We start from the raw sequence: 15360 nt of genomic DNA, 5'->3' as shown, positions 1-15360 counted from the left end.
CTATTTTTATACACATATGAAATTTTATACACCCAAACTAATACAGTAGTTAATTTTAATTATATATTCTTTAAGTAATTAGTTAATTATGATATATTTAATTAGTATATCGTAAATTTAATCATGCTTACTAGTAGTAACTAAATTTTATTGTTATTTTTATAAGATATAGTATAATTAATATTTTTTACATATTATTAATTAAAGTTTACTATTTACTAAATATTGATATTTTCTTAAAGTATTTTATTAATTATAATATTATTTTTTCAAAAATTTATAATATTACTTCAGTCACATACACTTTTTTGATATAATATGAACTTTATCTATTTTTATACATATAATATTTTATTTTTATCTACACATTAATACTCCCTCCGTTCCATAGTAATGGAGGCGTTTCTTTTCGGCACGAAGATTAAGAAAAAATGTATTAGGTGAGTTAAGTAAAGGGGGAATAAAGCGGAAAATGAAAAAGGTAGAGAGATGAAGAGAGAAAAAAGTGAGAGAGAGTAAAGTAGGTGTGGAAAAATGTGTTGACTTTTACTAAAAAGGGAAATGACTCTATTACTATGGAACGTACCAAAATGGCAAAATGACTCTATTACTATGGAACGGAGGGAGTAAATTATACTCATATTTAATTATAATTAGTGATACAAAATTTATTCAGTTTTAATATTTGAATATTTTTATATTTATATAATACCTATAACTAATTATATACAATGTTTAATGTTTTTTTATATATTATGAATTATATTTTATCATTTATTATATTTTGGTGTATTACATATTAATTTAATATATTTATAATAGTATAACGGTTCGACCAGTGATTAAACCGGTCCAACCGGTTGAACCATGAACCAGTAGCTTCGCCGGTTTGCTCACTGGTCCGATTTTTAAAACATTTGTTTTAGAGTACCATTAAAACAAATTATTTACTTCAATTTAGATTTTAGAGTGTAACATCCCGAATTATAGGGCTTGACGAAACGTTTGGATATGTGATGAGGAATAGTAGTTAAGTTAAACTATAAGGTAGAAATTTAATACGAAATGTCGATTATGCGATTTTCGGCAATTTCTTTTACCCACGTAAAATCGTAAATCGAAGCTAAGGGCTAATAATTTTATAAATTATAAAATTATGGCCTAGCATAATTGTAAATAATGTGAGGAATTATTTTGGGCCATTAGAAGGTAATAAAAAAAAAAATTCTATCGCATATTTTTTTTCAGTTTTTAGCGAAAACAATCGGCGAAACTTTTGAAGATATAGACGGGAATAATTTTACCTTAAACTAGAATCTAAATGCTAAATGAGGGTATAAATAAATCCTAAATGTGATATCATATGGTAGGAAAATAAAATATTGGAAGATTAAAAGAATAATTAAAAATATTTTACATAATAAACTAAATCTAGAAGATTCTAATCAATTATATATTAATCTAGACTTCATCTTCCACTCATTTTCTTCAAAAAAAACCGTGCATATCAGCCCCCATAGGAGAAGTAGACCTCAAGCTTTCATCTCCCTCTATTTTGCAAATCGTTCGGTGAAATCGAATTCTAGACGCGTACTCCCCGATGACTTGAGGTAAACCTTCTTTTCTATACCACTTTTGTTGCTATTTGAGTGATTATTTGGAGGGTGTGTGGGCTATGATTTTCATGCTTCATATGTGTGAGTGGAGGTGTGGTCTTTGTTTAATTCTTTCGATAGATACGAGTTTGTAGACGTCGATAACGTTGGGTTACACCCTTCGATTTAAATGTATCGAACCCTAACCCAAATTTCCATCATGATCGAAACCCTAGGATATAATTGAGGTGTTTGACCTGTTGTGGATTTGAATTTGGTTGGGAAAAGTGTTTAACGTCGTGAATAAACGTCGTTTGATTCGATAATCGGAATGAAATCCAATTATGGTAGAAATTGTGAAATAATCGAACAAAGTTGGCTATAACTAAATAGTTTTGATATTATATAGAGTAAATGGTTGTTGATTTATGGTTAATGGGATGATTAAACATAAATGGAAATAGAATTTGATACAAAAGTATGAGTCAGATTTACTCCTCTGTTTTTCAGCCCCATATTCCGAATTGTTTTGAATATTTAGGATTGTGAAAAGTTTGGTTTATCAATTTTTATCATAACTCTGATGAGTCTAGAGAGTCCCTGATTTTTATGGAGAATTTAGGAGTTCGTTTACTATGTGTATAAATTGTTATAACAATACAGCTACGAACTGTCAAAATTCTGGTACTTTGTCATATTTTGGTATGTGTTATCCGAAATATTTAGGGCATGTAAGGTCGATGAAAACTTGATTTCATAATTTCTAAATTAACTATAAGAATATCTCTTAAACTATTGGGAATCCTTGAGTGAATCATGTTGGATTATAAATTGACTTCTTTGGGTAAATATGAGTTATTAATAGTTACGCTATTTATATTACGCATAAAGGCAAAGGAACCTATAGTGCATTTTGGAGACAAAGGAGTGAACCTAGAAGGTAGAGAAGTATCAAGGTGAAATATGCTTATGTTCATAAGCCTAAGAGGTAGGATATTCTTACTATGAATTTTACTTCTCTGGTTTGAACTGTGTGAACTAAATGTATAATAATATGTTATTCTATGTGATAATTATATATATGTCATTAGAAGACACAAATGGAATTATTATGATATTTATAAACATGATATGAAAGTTCTACAAAGAAATTGTATAAATATAATTATATGATGATGATAGAAATAATATGGTGTGAAATGTGATAATATGCGTTGAAGTGTGTATGAATCACACTTTTAATTTTACATATATTATGTGGTTGATTGCTATATGTTGATTGTGGTGAATATTTGGGTCATATGGTGTGAACTAAATATGGTTATGCGCTATTTGATATTGATGGTGGAATACGATATGGATATGTGATTGATGCAACATATATGCTTTATATGTTATATTCGAATTATTTGGTAGGATAAGATATGGATATGTGATTGATGAAATTGATATGTTTTGCATATGATATTGGAATTATATGAATCATTCGACTAAAGAGGATCTGTGACGGTCTTGCCCTGGATCTGAAATCACAGTGGGACCTTCGGGTCAAATCATATTGGGACCTTCGGGTCAAATCACAGTGGGACCTTCGGGTCAAATCATATTGGGACCTTCGGGTCAAATCACAGTGGGACCTTCGGGTCAAATCATATTGGGACCTACGGGTCAATCATATTGGGACCTTCGGGTCAATCATATTGGAAATCCCGGGCAGATACCAGGCCTGATCCGTCACAGAATAATAAAAAGGAATAGAGAGGCATATGTATATGGATATGAAATTGTTTATGATATAGGTTGTATATTATTTCTGATTATATGTATTTCGGTATATAAGTACCTTGGCGATCGTTATATGTGTTTGAAATGGGTTAACATTTGCGATTTGTCTGCGTTGGTGTGTGGATAAGAATGTGACATAAAGTTATAAATGACTGAATGACTTTGGATATGGAAATAGGACGTATGACAGATTATGGGAAGTAATATGCTTATAAGATAAGAATAAGTGTGAATAAATAATAATTAGCTAATTGAATAAATTAAGGAATTATATGGAAACATGTATTTTGTAAGTAAGTATATGAAGAATTATGGTGCAATTTGATAGTATTGTTATGAGATATTATCTGAAAAACACGGTGAACGTATAGATGTTGTAATAAAGTGATATATGGTAATACAAGAAAAGCATCATGATATATGATGTCTTAAGAAATGACAACATGTGGAAGGTGATACGGAAATTAATATGTGTTGACGGGTAAAAGATTAATATAGTAAATTATGAAAGTGGGAAGTGCTAAGAATGAATGGTTATAAGTAAAAGATAAATAATGTAAAAGTCTCAATACAGTTTAGATTAGAAAATTGATTTTTATAGTTTGGATATATCTACTGAGCTGTGGAAAGCTCACTCCTATCATCTTTTACCCCCCTGCAGGTTAGAGTTGATAGTATGTCAGTGTGGTTGGGCAGCTTTGCAATTTTTGGCGAGTCACTGGTGATCAACATGGTTAAAAGTCGTGGCATGTTGTATAATAGTTCAATCTTTGATCTTTCGCTGGATAAATGTTAAGTTTTTAATTGTAATAGTTTTTAATTGCTCTTTTTAAGCTAAAAAGAAAATAGGAAAATTTCAGTACGTGTTGTCGATACTGAAACGTGACACCACGTATTCGGTGGGTTTACCTACCGGGTAAGGGGTGTTACAAGTTGGTATCAGAGCAAAGGTTTAGGTGGTTCTGGAAAGAAGTGATTCAGTAAAGTGTGTAGAAACATGCCACATAGGAGTAAATGTCTGTTAGTACCAGTGACTCGATGCAGCTGCCTATTTATAAAGTGGAAAGAAGTTAGTAAAGTACGGGACATAGTTTCCCGTGTGACCGAGAAAGATGTTATATGAGACTGGCCACCTCATATAGTTCGACTCTCGGTAACGTTATTTTGTGTAAAAGACTTAAAAAGTGCAGGGAGGGTGTGTTTGAAAATAGTGATGAAAAGTGTGTCCTAATGAAAGAAATGAGATTTGCTTCAATTGTATTATTCGATAATATGTCAAAATAAGATGTTGGTATGTTATGTTGAGAATTGTAGGAAATGAGTGTTAATATATGAAATATGATGTGATCGAAAATATGATACGCGATATATGGTGTGATGGGAGGAACTGATATATGATATACGGTGATAGGAGGATTCGATCGGACCCCAAGTGGGGCTATATGATGTGATTGAGATGATATATGTTATGCTTGAGTTCTGTATGGTATTATACGATGCAATTTGGTAGCTTTATGATATGATTGGTTTGCTGTACGATACGATTAGTAGTTTCTGTTGTAATTGTAAATGATGTTGGGATGTTTTGTAAATGCTGAAATTAAATAGTTGAGCACGTAATGAGGATATGGATGTGATATGTGATATTGATGTGATGTGTGGATGTTATGTGGAATACTTGATGATTGTGTGAATACTGATGACTGTTGACATGTTATGTGATTGATATTGCATACTATTGGATTATGGGCACTTGTTGGTTATAAGGAAAATGAGAAATAAATGATGGGATCTGAATCTGTGTGCCGTTGAATGGGTTATATGTGCGCTCGAGATCGAGCTATGTGATGTGTATGGAAGTATGAATTATGTATAGATTATATGTGTGCTCGGAATTGGGCAATAGGAAATATGATGTGATGCGATAAAGATATAAGCTAAGTAATTGTACATGATATAAGATATGTGATACAAAATGTGATCAGATTAGAATGTGAACTCCGTAAGAACTATGTGTGCACTCGAAGACGAGCTAAGCGAATATGGAAATTTAAATGAGGATTTAGAAATGAAATGGAAAATGAAAATAGGTGCTCTAAGTGAGCTATAATATATATGAAATGATATGTCTAAAAATGTGAGTTTAAATGAAATAAATATATGAGCTTGAAATTGAGTGATATGAGGAAGAAGGGTACTATGCTTGAAAGTATGGAATCCAATGAATCTTATGTGTGTTGTAAGAATGTGAAATGTATTGATGACCAATATATGATGAAATTTGAAAATGAAATGTGGTATATGGTGCGACGGGAGTATTCGATCAGCCCATGCGGGTGTACTTCGCTTAACCCATATACCTGTGTGTTATCACTAAGCACTTGAGACAAACGAGTGCAAATATTTGAGGTGATCGGTATGTATTTCTATATATGATTATGTGCGAACTAGCACATGTGATAAAATGTGTTATAATATGTGGACATATGAAACGTATATGATAACCGTGATATGTGACATGTGATTTGATGTGTCTTGATATATGTGTGACTTGGGAATGGAAATGTGATGATATATGGTCTGATATGCCTGGATATATGGTCCGTGTATTCAGATCTTGTTATATGAGTTTTTATTGAGTTTTGATACTAGTACTAAGAGTTCAAGATTTAATGTTGTGATGATGAATATTGAGATGTGAATGTGTGGAACTATATAATGTTTTGGATGAAGTGATATACGTGACTGCGTGCTCTAAATGAACTATACGGTGCTAGAAAGTGAGCTATATGCATATAATGTGATATGATGGAAAATTTGTGCGCTGCATGAGATAGATGAATGTGTTTGAAACTAAGTCATATGAGGTGAAATCTGATATGATTGAAAGAAAGAGATTCATATGAATTATATATTTGAAAATGAAAGTAGAATGCAAAAAAAAGGCTTATGCTCGATATATGATGGGATTTGAAAACAAATATGGTTGTTGATGAATACTGACTTGATATTTGAACTTTGTTGTGATTTGTTGGTTTGATAAAAAAAAAGAGGTAATAAGCGAAAATAAGTATAATGGAAGTGATATGTAGTGCAAGGCGAACTAAAATAAAAGTATGTGATACAATTCAGAGAAATGTATGTAACTATGGTGTGAATAAATGGTTGTGATAAGATAGAAAGCATGACGTGCTAAATGACTGATAAAAGATAATAATAATATTATTACGTGATTGTGAAATGTGGCTGTGTTAAGATTGTGATATATTCTTTGAATTAACTCACAATAATTTGTGTGGTATGCTATTATCAGGTTGTGCATTTTTACTACTATATTCTATAAATTTTATGAAGTGGCATAGGATTGTGACTTCGGTAAGTTCCAGGAAGTCAAAGTAAGATTGGATAAAGTTACATGTGATTATAAGAGATTGAATGATGTTATACGAAAATACGAAGGTTGTGCGAAATTAAAAGATAATATGAGATTGGATGATATGATACGATAAATGTTTATAGCTATTTAAATCAAGAGAAATTTCGAGGACGAAATTCTTTTAAGGGGGGAAGAGTTGTAACATCCCGAATTATAGGGCTTGACGAAACGTTTGGATATGTGATGAGGAATAGTAGTTAAGTTAAACTATAAGGTAGAAATTTAATACGAAATGTCGATTATGCGATTTTCGGCAATTTCTTTTACCCACGTAAAATCGTAAATCGAAGCTAAGGGCTAATAATTTTATAAATTATAAAATTATGGCCTAGCATAATTGTAAATAATGTGAGGAATTATTTTGGGCCATTAGAAGGTAATAAAAAAAAAATCTATCGCATATTTTTTTTCAGTTTTTAGCGAAAACAATCGGCGAAACTTTTGAAGATATAGACGGGAATAATTTTACCTTAAACTAGAATCTAAATGCTAAATGAGGGTATAAATAAATCCTAAATGTGATATCATATGGTAGGAAAATAAAATATTGGAAGATTAAAAGAATAATTAAAAATATTTTACATAATAAACTAAATCTAGAAGATTCTAATCATTTATATATTAATCTAGACTTCATCTTCCACTCATTTTCTTCAAAAAAAACCGTGCATATCAGCCCCCATAGGAGAAGTAGACCTCAAGCTTTCATCTCCCTCTATTTTGCAAATCGTTCGGTGAAATCGAATTCTAGACGCGTACTCCCCGATGACTTGAGGTAAACCTTCTTTTCTATACCACTTTTGTTGCTATTTGAGTGATTATTTGGAGGGTGTGTGGGCTGTGATTTTCATGCTTCATATGTGTGAGTGGAGGTGTGGTCTTTGTTTAATTCTTTCGATAGATACGAGTTTGTAGACGTCGATAACGTTGGGTTACACCCTTCGATTTAAATGTATCGAACCCTAACCCAAATTTCCATCATGATCGAAACCCTAGGATATAATTGAGGTGTTTGACCTGTTGTGGATTTGAATTTGGTTGGGAAAAGTGTTTAACGTCGTGAATAAACGTCGTTTGATTCGATAATCGGAATGAAATCCAATTATGGTAGAAATTGTGAAATAATCGAACAAAGTTGGCTATAACTAAATAGTTTTGATATTATATAGAGTAAATGGTTGTTGATTTATGGTTAATGGGATGATTAAACATAAATGGAAATAGAATTTGATACAAAAGTATGAGTCAGATTTACTCCTCTGTTTTTCAGCCCCATATTCCGAATTGTTTTGAATATTTAGGACTGTGAAAAGTTTGGTTTATCAATTTTTATAATAACTCTGATGAGTCTAGAGAGTCCCTGATTTTTATGGAGAATTTAGGAGTTCGTTTACTATGTGTATAAATTGTTATAACAATACAGCTACGAACTGTCAAAATTCTGGTACTTTGTCATATTTTGGTATGTGTTATCCGAAATATTTAGGGCATGTAAGGTCGATGAAAACTTGATTTCATAATTTCTAAATTAACTATAAGAATATCTCTTAAACTATTGGGAATCCTTGAGTGAATCATGTTGGATTATAAATTGACTTCTTTGGGTAAATATGAGTTATTAATAGTTACGCTATTTATATTACGCATAAAGGCAAAGGAACCTATAGTGCATTTTGGAGACAAAGGAGTGAACCTAGAAGGTAGAGAAGTATCAAGGTGAAATATGCTTATGTTCATAAGCCTAAGAGGTAGGATATTCTTACTATGAATTTTACTTCTCTGGTTTGAACTGTGTGAACTAAATGTATAATAATATGTTATTCTATGTGATAATTATATATATGTCATTAGAAGACACAAATGGAATTATTATGATATTTATAAACATGATATGAAAGTTCTACAAAGAAATTGTATAAATATAATTATATGATGATGATAGAAATAATATGGTGTGAAATGTGATAATATGCGTTGAAGTGTGTATGAATCACACTTTTAATTTTACATATATTATGTGGTTGATTGCTATATGTTGATTGTGGTGAATATTTGGGTCATATGGTGTGAACTAAATATGGTTATGCGCTATTTGATATTGATGGTGGAATACGATATGGATATGTGATTGATGCAACAGATATGCTTTATATGTTATATTCGAATTATTTGGTAGGATAAGATATGGATATGTGATTGATGAAATTGATATGTTTTGCATATGATATTGGAATTATATGAATCATTCGACTAAAGAGGATCTGTGACGGTCTTGCCCTGGATCTGAAATCACAGTGGGACCTTCGGGTCAAATCATATTGGGACCTTCGGGTCAAATCACAGTGGGACCTTCGGGTCAAATCATATTGGGACCTTCGGGTCAAATCACAGTGGGACCTTCGGGTCAAATCATATTGGGACCTACGGGTCAATCATATTGGGACCTTCGGGTCAATCATATTGGAAATCCCGGGCAGATACCAGGCCTGATCCGTCACAGAATAATAAAAAGGAATAGAGAGGCATATGTATATGGATATGAAATTGTTTATGATATAGGTTGTATATTATTTCTGATTATATGTATTTCGGTATATAAGTACCTTGGCGATCGTTATATGTGTTTGAAATGGGTTAACATTTGCGATTTGTCTGCGTTGGTGTGTGGATAAGAATGTGACATAAAGTTATAAATGACTGAATGACTTTGGATATGGAAATAGGACGTATGACAGATTATGGGAAGTAATATGCTTATAAGATAAGAATAAGTGTGAATAAATAATAATTAGCTAATTGAATAAATTAAGGAATTATATGGAAACATGTATTTTGTAAGTAAGTATATGAAGAATTATGGTGCAATTTGATAGTATTGTTATGAGATATTATCTGAAAAACACGGTGAACGTATAGATGTTGTAATAAAGTGATATATGGTAATACAAGAAAAGCATCATGATATATGATGTCTTAAGAAATGACAACATGTGGAAGGTGATACGGAAATTAATATGTGTGGACGGGTAAAAGATTAATATAGTAAATTATGAAAGTGGGAAGTGCTAAGAATGAATGGTTATAAGTAAAAGATAAATAATGTAAAAGTCTCAATACAGTTTAGATTAGAAAATTGATTTTTATAGTTTGGATATATCTACTGAGCTGTGGAAAGCTCACTCCTATCATCTTTTACCCCCCTGCAGGTTAGAGTTGATAGTATGTCAGTGTGGTTGGGCAGCTTTGCAATTTTTGGCGAGTCACTGGTGATCAACATGGTTAAAAGTCGTGGCATGTTGTATAATAGTTCAATCTTTGATCTTTCGCTGGATAAATGTTAAGTTTTTAATTGTAATAGTTTTTAATTGCTCTTTTTAAGCTAAAAAGAAAATAGGAAAATTTCAGTACGTGTTGTCGATACTGAAACGTGACACCACGTATTCGGTGGGTTTACCTACCGGGTAAGGGGTGTTACATAGAGTATAAATTTAGATTGTCTAATTGACATATTTCCTCTAAGAGCATCCACAATGGCAGCGAGCGGATCAGCTAGCCGATTCCCGGCGCTGGCCGGTCCGCTCGCCGAACCATTGCAGGCGACGAGCGCACGCCGATTTTTGGGCGCTGGCCGATCGTCTGGCCGCCATTGCAGGCTGCCGAACGGCGAGCGATCGGCCAGCCGATTTTTATATTTTTTTATATTTAATTTTCGAAACACTATATATACGCGATTTGTACGTCATTTTCATTCGCACCACTTGTTTTAACGAGTTTTCTCTCTATCTTAATTTCTGTACAAGAGCAACAACGAGTCTACTCCAGCGACGAGCGGGTCTCAAACCCCCACGGTACCCATGGGAGCTGGATGGGGGCCGATGGGCGGCGGGTACTACAACATGTATCCCTTGGTAGCAGATGATGCCGGGGTGGCAGGCCGGGTGCAGGGGACGCCGGGGGGGACAATGTCTATCGCCCCAGTTTTGATTTTTTGACTGCTTCTTAGTACACATCGACCCCATCGGAGACGCAGTTCACTGAGTGTGAGACTTTCTCCTTAGAGGAGTTTGGGATAGATCTCGAGGATGCAGACACTCCCGTTCAAACGGGGGGAGTAGGGCGGGGTCGGGGCGCACCAAATAAGAAGAAGGGCAAGGGGAAGGGCAAAAGGGTGGTCGGCGAGTCGTCGCAGCCGGCTGATGACGACAGCCCAACACGGAGGAAGTGGACGGATGCCGAGAACGTCGCGCTGTCCAAGGCTTGGGTGAGTGTTTGCGATGTTCCCTTCCATTCGAACAACAGAGGATCGTCAACTTGTGGGCTAAAATATTAGCAGCCTACAAGGAATTTTTCTCGGAGGGGAGGCCACACAGCGGGGAGGATTGCCGGAAGGGGTGGGACCGAATCAGGGCTGCGGTCTCTCGATTTTCGGGCTTGTACACCAACGCCCTCCGCATGCAGACCAGTGGCCAAAATGACGAGGACTGCAGGAGGATAGCGGAGAAAGCCTTCCCCGTGCTCGGGCTTTATAAGGAGTTCACCTACTGGAACTGCTATGAGGTGCTGATGGACTCCGAGAACTTTCGGGCAGGTGTCGATGCTGGCTGGCCAAAGAAGCAGCGACTGAACTATGCTGGTGATTACAGCGGCAGCAGCGGCGGTTCCCACAACCTCCCCGAGGATGTTCAAGAGTTCCCGACCCCTCCATCGTTTACTCGCCGCACTCGCCCGGTTGGGCAAAGACGAGCTCAACGGGTAGCGAGGGGGGTCGCCCAGGGGTCCCAGGAGGTCCAGTCGGCATCCCCCTGTTGGCTCGTAGCCAACCGAGCTCGTATTCTTTGCGCGTCAACAAACGCGGGATCAGATGCACAAGATCTTAGCTGAATGGAGGGCGGCAACTGACCCCGTGGAGAAGAGGTTTCTTCACTCAATGCTCGAGAGTATGCGGGTCGATTTGGATGCCGCCGCGGCATGGTTGGGGGGCTCAGATGCCGCAGAGTTGGGGGTCCCGGATAGCGGCGACGACGGCCACGAAGAGTGAGGCGGAGGCGGGGGCTCGTGTGTGGAAGAAGGTTTTTTTAAAATTAATGTAGTTTTTTTAATTAATGTACTTTTTAAAATTCTACTATTATTATTGAATTTTTCCGTATCTGTGTCGTAAATTTAATTCCGTATTTTGTGTAATTGTTAATTATTTGTTTTTTATAATTTTGTTTATTGTGGTTAGCCTATTGCTAGCCTATTGCTTGTCTTGATGATGTGACATGAGGAGTTTTTAGTGTTGATGATGTGGCAGGAGGAGTTGTGGCTAGCCTATGACTGACCTATTACCATCGTGGATGCTCTAACGAAAATATCATTATCTTTGCTTTACTCTTTTTCACTAAATTCAAAAAAAGAAACACAAAAGTACCAATAATTAAGGAAAAAAGTCAAACGAGACAAAGGGACCCACAGCAGATCCGGTAAGTTGGACCCACAGGCAGGATAAATTGAGAGCAACCAAATCTCCGACAGATTTATTCTATCCTATTGTTGTAATTTCAAATTTTCCTTAATTGTGCTGCACCTGCACTTAATGCTCCCTTTAATTCTCTTTTAATATCTCCTTCTCCTCACTTTTCTAAAACCCTTGTTCCCTTTCTTTGTGTTTCCTTGAAATGTATGTATGTTCATTGTTCAGTGCAGAGTTTAACTTTTTTATCCCTTTTTTGTGCAACTTTTCTGGATTATGAATGATCTTTGGTAACAATGGAAAGTTGTTTTAGCTCATGTTTCAACAATAGATCTACTTGTTCTTATGCATTGTTTGCTTAAATAATCATCTTTTCATTTTCTTTTGCTAGCTGCAAAAACTCATTTTTTTAGTGTTCAATTATCTTGCTTCTATATGTGTCCAATATGACTTTCCTCTAGTGTGTTGGAATGCTATGCACTTAATCTCTTTACTTAGTTATTCTCTCACTCAACTTTCCTAAGAATCTGTTTGGTTTCTTTTGGTAAATGTCTATGCAGTTATGGAAGAAAAACAACACCCCACTCCTCTAGATGTAGCACATGCCTTCATCAAGCAATTTTATGTCATACTCAACCAATGTCCTCAAAATCTCCATAAGTTTTACCAGGAGCAGAGCCTACAAGGCTGGCCAGAGGCTGATGGTTTCGTGACCACCAATGGCGGATCCAGGATCCGGAAATGGAGGGGGCGGAATATATAGTATTAGCTTGGTTTAGTGCGGACATGGCTATTTTTTTTATTGTTCGGGGCGACGCCGGAGGCAAACGGAGGTGGCGGACATGGTAAATTTACATCCCGATAAGGGAAAAATAGTCGCACGGAGGGGGCGACCGCCCCCTCCTGCCCCCCCCTAGATCCGCCACTGGTGACCACCCCTGTCACAACCTTAAGTGTAACTATCTTCGTCGCTGTCCTTCAACTGTTCATTACTAAAACCAATACTAGTGATTTTGTTCCTTCAATATGCATCTCTAACTATTTCAATTTTGATGTGGTTTGAATGATCTTTGCGTAGGGAATAAGTGAGAGCGTTATGTCGTCCGATTACAAATATTGCTCTGTGGACATCAAAACCACAGATCCACAAGAATCTATCGAGGGAGGGATCGTTGTTTGACCGCAAAGGATAATGTCCGAAGGAATTTCAGTCAGACTTTTTTCTTGGCGAAGCAGGAAAAAGGATTCTTCGTCTTGAATGACATTCTTCAGTTTTGTTGCGTTTGCGAGCCCTCAACTAAGGCTGCTCCTACTCAGGATTCTGGTGTAGTGAACTTACATTCTAACTCGTTTTGCTCATTTGTTGCTCGGATTAATCTATTCTTCTGTACACTGTACTATGTAAATGATAGGCGACACTCGTGATGGTGCTATGGCCTTAAACTACAAAGCAGCAATTCAAAATGGAAAAGTCATGGAGGAAAAAAGGCACAAAACCACAGCCAGTTGACACACCTGATGTCAAACCATCTGCTTCAAATGTAACCACGAAAATCACCTATGCTTCTATGGTATGTTAGCTGATGTTATCGTTATTCGAATTCCTATTCTGATATTGAGACTTGTCTAATAAGAATGTTTCTAAAATTTGTGAAAGCTTGCAAAAGAGACTCCTGCTGTTTCTCCTAGCGGCGGTGTGTCTTCCTCAAGCAAAGTTGCGCCTGAGTCTCCTAGTGCCTATTCAGAAGGTAAGCTCCGGTACTAGGCCAACCTGTTCCATAGCTATAACCAAATTGTGGCTTCTGATTTATTTGATGATCGTTGCAGCAAAAGGTATATATATTGGTGGATTACCTTACGACATTACTAAACAAGGAGTTATCGATGTTGTAAAACAATTCGGGCAAGTTAAGAATGATTCAGACACTGTTCAGATCATAAGACACGAGGTTTGATTCAACTTATTCTGTCCCACTCAAAGCTTCAATAACTCAATCCTGCATCTTTTTAGGATGGTTTCTGTTGCGGATTCGTGGAATTTGAGTCAGCAGATTCTGCGCGTCATGCAGTCGAGGTACACACTCGTTTTCAAACATCATTTTTGTCCAAGGACATCATGTGCTTTTTACCATTTTGGTCAGCATATCAACCACTGCAATAACGTGTTTCGCTTCTTTGCAGGCGCATCATGTGATGTTCGGAGAAAAGGAAGCCTATATCATGCCCAAGAAACCTTATAATCGAGGTGAACGAACCAACATTTTTCATGCCTTTCAAATACATATATATAAGCCACATACCATCTCACAAGTCACAACACTATTTATGAACTGCTGAAAACAAAGCTATGCACAATGTATCTTTGATGCCTTTTTTATTGGTAGGCAACAAAGGGAGAGCGAGGCCAACAATGAGGCGTGGACCGCACAATGACAACTCCGGTATGACAGAGAACGAAGATTGGAGTAACTACGGTCAGCAGCCGAGGCAGACCAATCCTTAAGTAATCTGCATTCATCACTATGCCATTGGATATTTTGATAACATACATACTGTTTTTTTTGCTATAAAGTGGGCAATATTTGCTTGCTTTTGTTCTCCCATTTTTGTGATAAGAGACAGGTAAAATGTTCTAGCTTATATTGCAGATGCTCCTAATTTACTTAATTTTAACTCATAAATATACCCATTTTTAAAAATGTGTCTGTCAAAAATGAAAAAGAGTGATAAATTCTTATCAAAGTTAGTTATTTATACATACACCTAATTAAAAATGGATGACACCCTTTAAAACAACCTATACTGAATAATCATATCTCCATTTTAATTGATACCTCAATAATAAGTTAGTTGGGATTTAATTTGTTATCTACTATTGAACGAAGATCAAATAACATGCATACTGTTTTTCTTATTTTTATAAGCCTGAAATGAATCCTACACCAAATTAAAACATTGGAATTTATCAAAACTCCATTCTCTAATCAGCAGTGTCGTTTCTTCAAAATTGCATACATGTTCTGTCGAAACATTTATTTAAAATCGCACAATCTTCTTTAATGTCTTTTGGAGATTATATTGTGTAGACAAAG

At 35.6% G+C, this 15360-nt stretch overlaps 1 protein-coding gene and 1 long non-coding RNA gene across 6 annotated transcripts; both read left to right on the top strand.

Moving 5' to 3' along the window:
* Window positions 1–1423: 1423 nt before the first annotated feature.
* LOC121767776 lies at window positions 1424–4785 on the top strand. The gene is made up of 3 exons (XR_006043201.1): window positions 1424–1610; window positions 2487–2583; window positions 4042–4785. It is a non-coding gene; the product is annotated as an uncharacterized LOC121767776 (long non-coding RNA).
* A 2522-nt stretch (window positions 4786–7307) lies between these two features.
* LOC121767775 (nuclear transport factor 2-like) lies at window positions 7308–14967 on the top strand. 5 transcript variants are annotated; one of them, XM_042164102.1, is made up of 10 exons: window positions 7308–7591; window positions 8468–8564; window positions 12829–13223; window positions 13347–13592; window positions 13681–13839; window positions 13926–14016; window positions 14096–14217; window positions 14280–14342; window positions 14450–14513; window positions 14653–14967. In XM_042164102.1, the coding sequence occupies exons 5-10, from the start codon at window positions 13732–13734 to the stop codon at window positions 14769–14771; spliced, it is 567 nt and encodes a 188-aa protein (XP_042020036.1). In that variant the 5' UTR covers window positions 7308–7591; window positions 8468–8564; window positions 12829–13223; window positions 13347–13592; window positions 13681–13731; the 3' UTR covers window positions 14772–14967. The 5 variants fall into 5 exon arrangements, with proteins under 5 accessions (XP_042020036.1, XP_042020034.1, XP_042020037.1 ...); XM_042164100.1 differs by having other exon boundaries at window positions 12829–13592; XM_042164103.1 differs by lacking the exon at window positions 8468–8564 and having other exon boundaries at window positions 12829–13592.
* Window positions 14968–15360: the final 393 nt, after the last annotated feature.

Source organism: Salvia splendens, chromosome 15, assembly GCF_004379255.2.
Source record: "Salvia splendens isolate huo1 chromosome 15, SspV2, whole genome shotgun sequence".
Taxonomy (NCBI): Eukaryota; Viridiplantae; Streptophyta; class Magnoliopsida; order Lamiales; family Lamiaceae; genus Salvia; species Salvia splendens.
The sequence above is the reverse complement of the archived record's forward strand: the minus strand, read 5'-3'. Positions and strand labels throughout refer to the sequence as shown.

Coding starts and splice junctions, on each gene's coding strand:
- LOC121767775 (XM_042164103.1), top strand. CDS start 13,732: ATGGAAAAGTCATGGAGGAAAAAAGGCACAAAACCACAGCCAGTTGAC. Junction 13,840..13,925: donor AAATCACCTATGCTTCTATG/GTATGTTAGCTG, acceptor AATTTGTGAAAG/CTTGCAAAAGAGACTCCTGC. Junction 14,343..14,449: donor CTGCGCGTCATGCAGTCGAG/GTACACACTCGT, acceptor GCTTCTTTGCAG/GCGCATCATGTGATGTTCGG.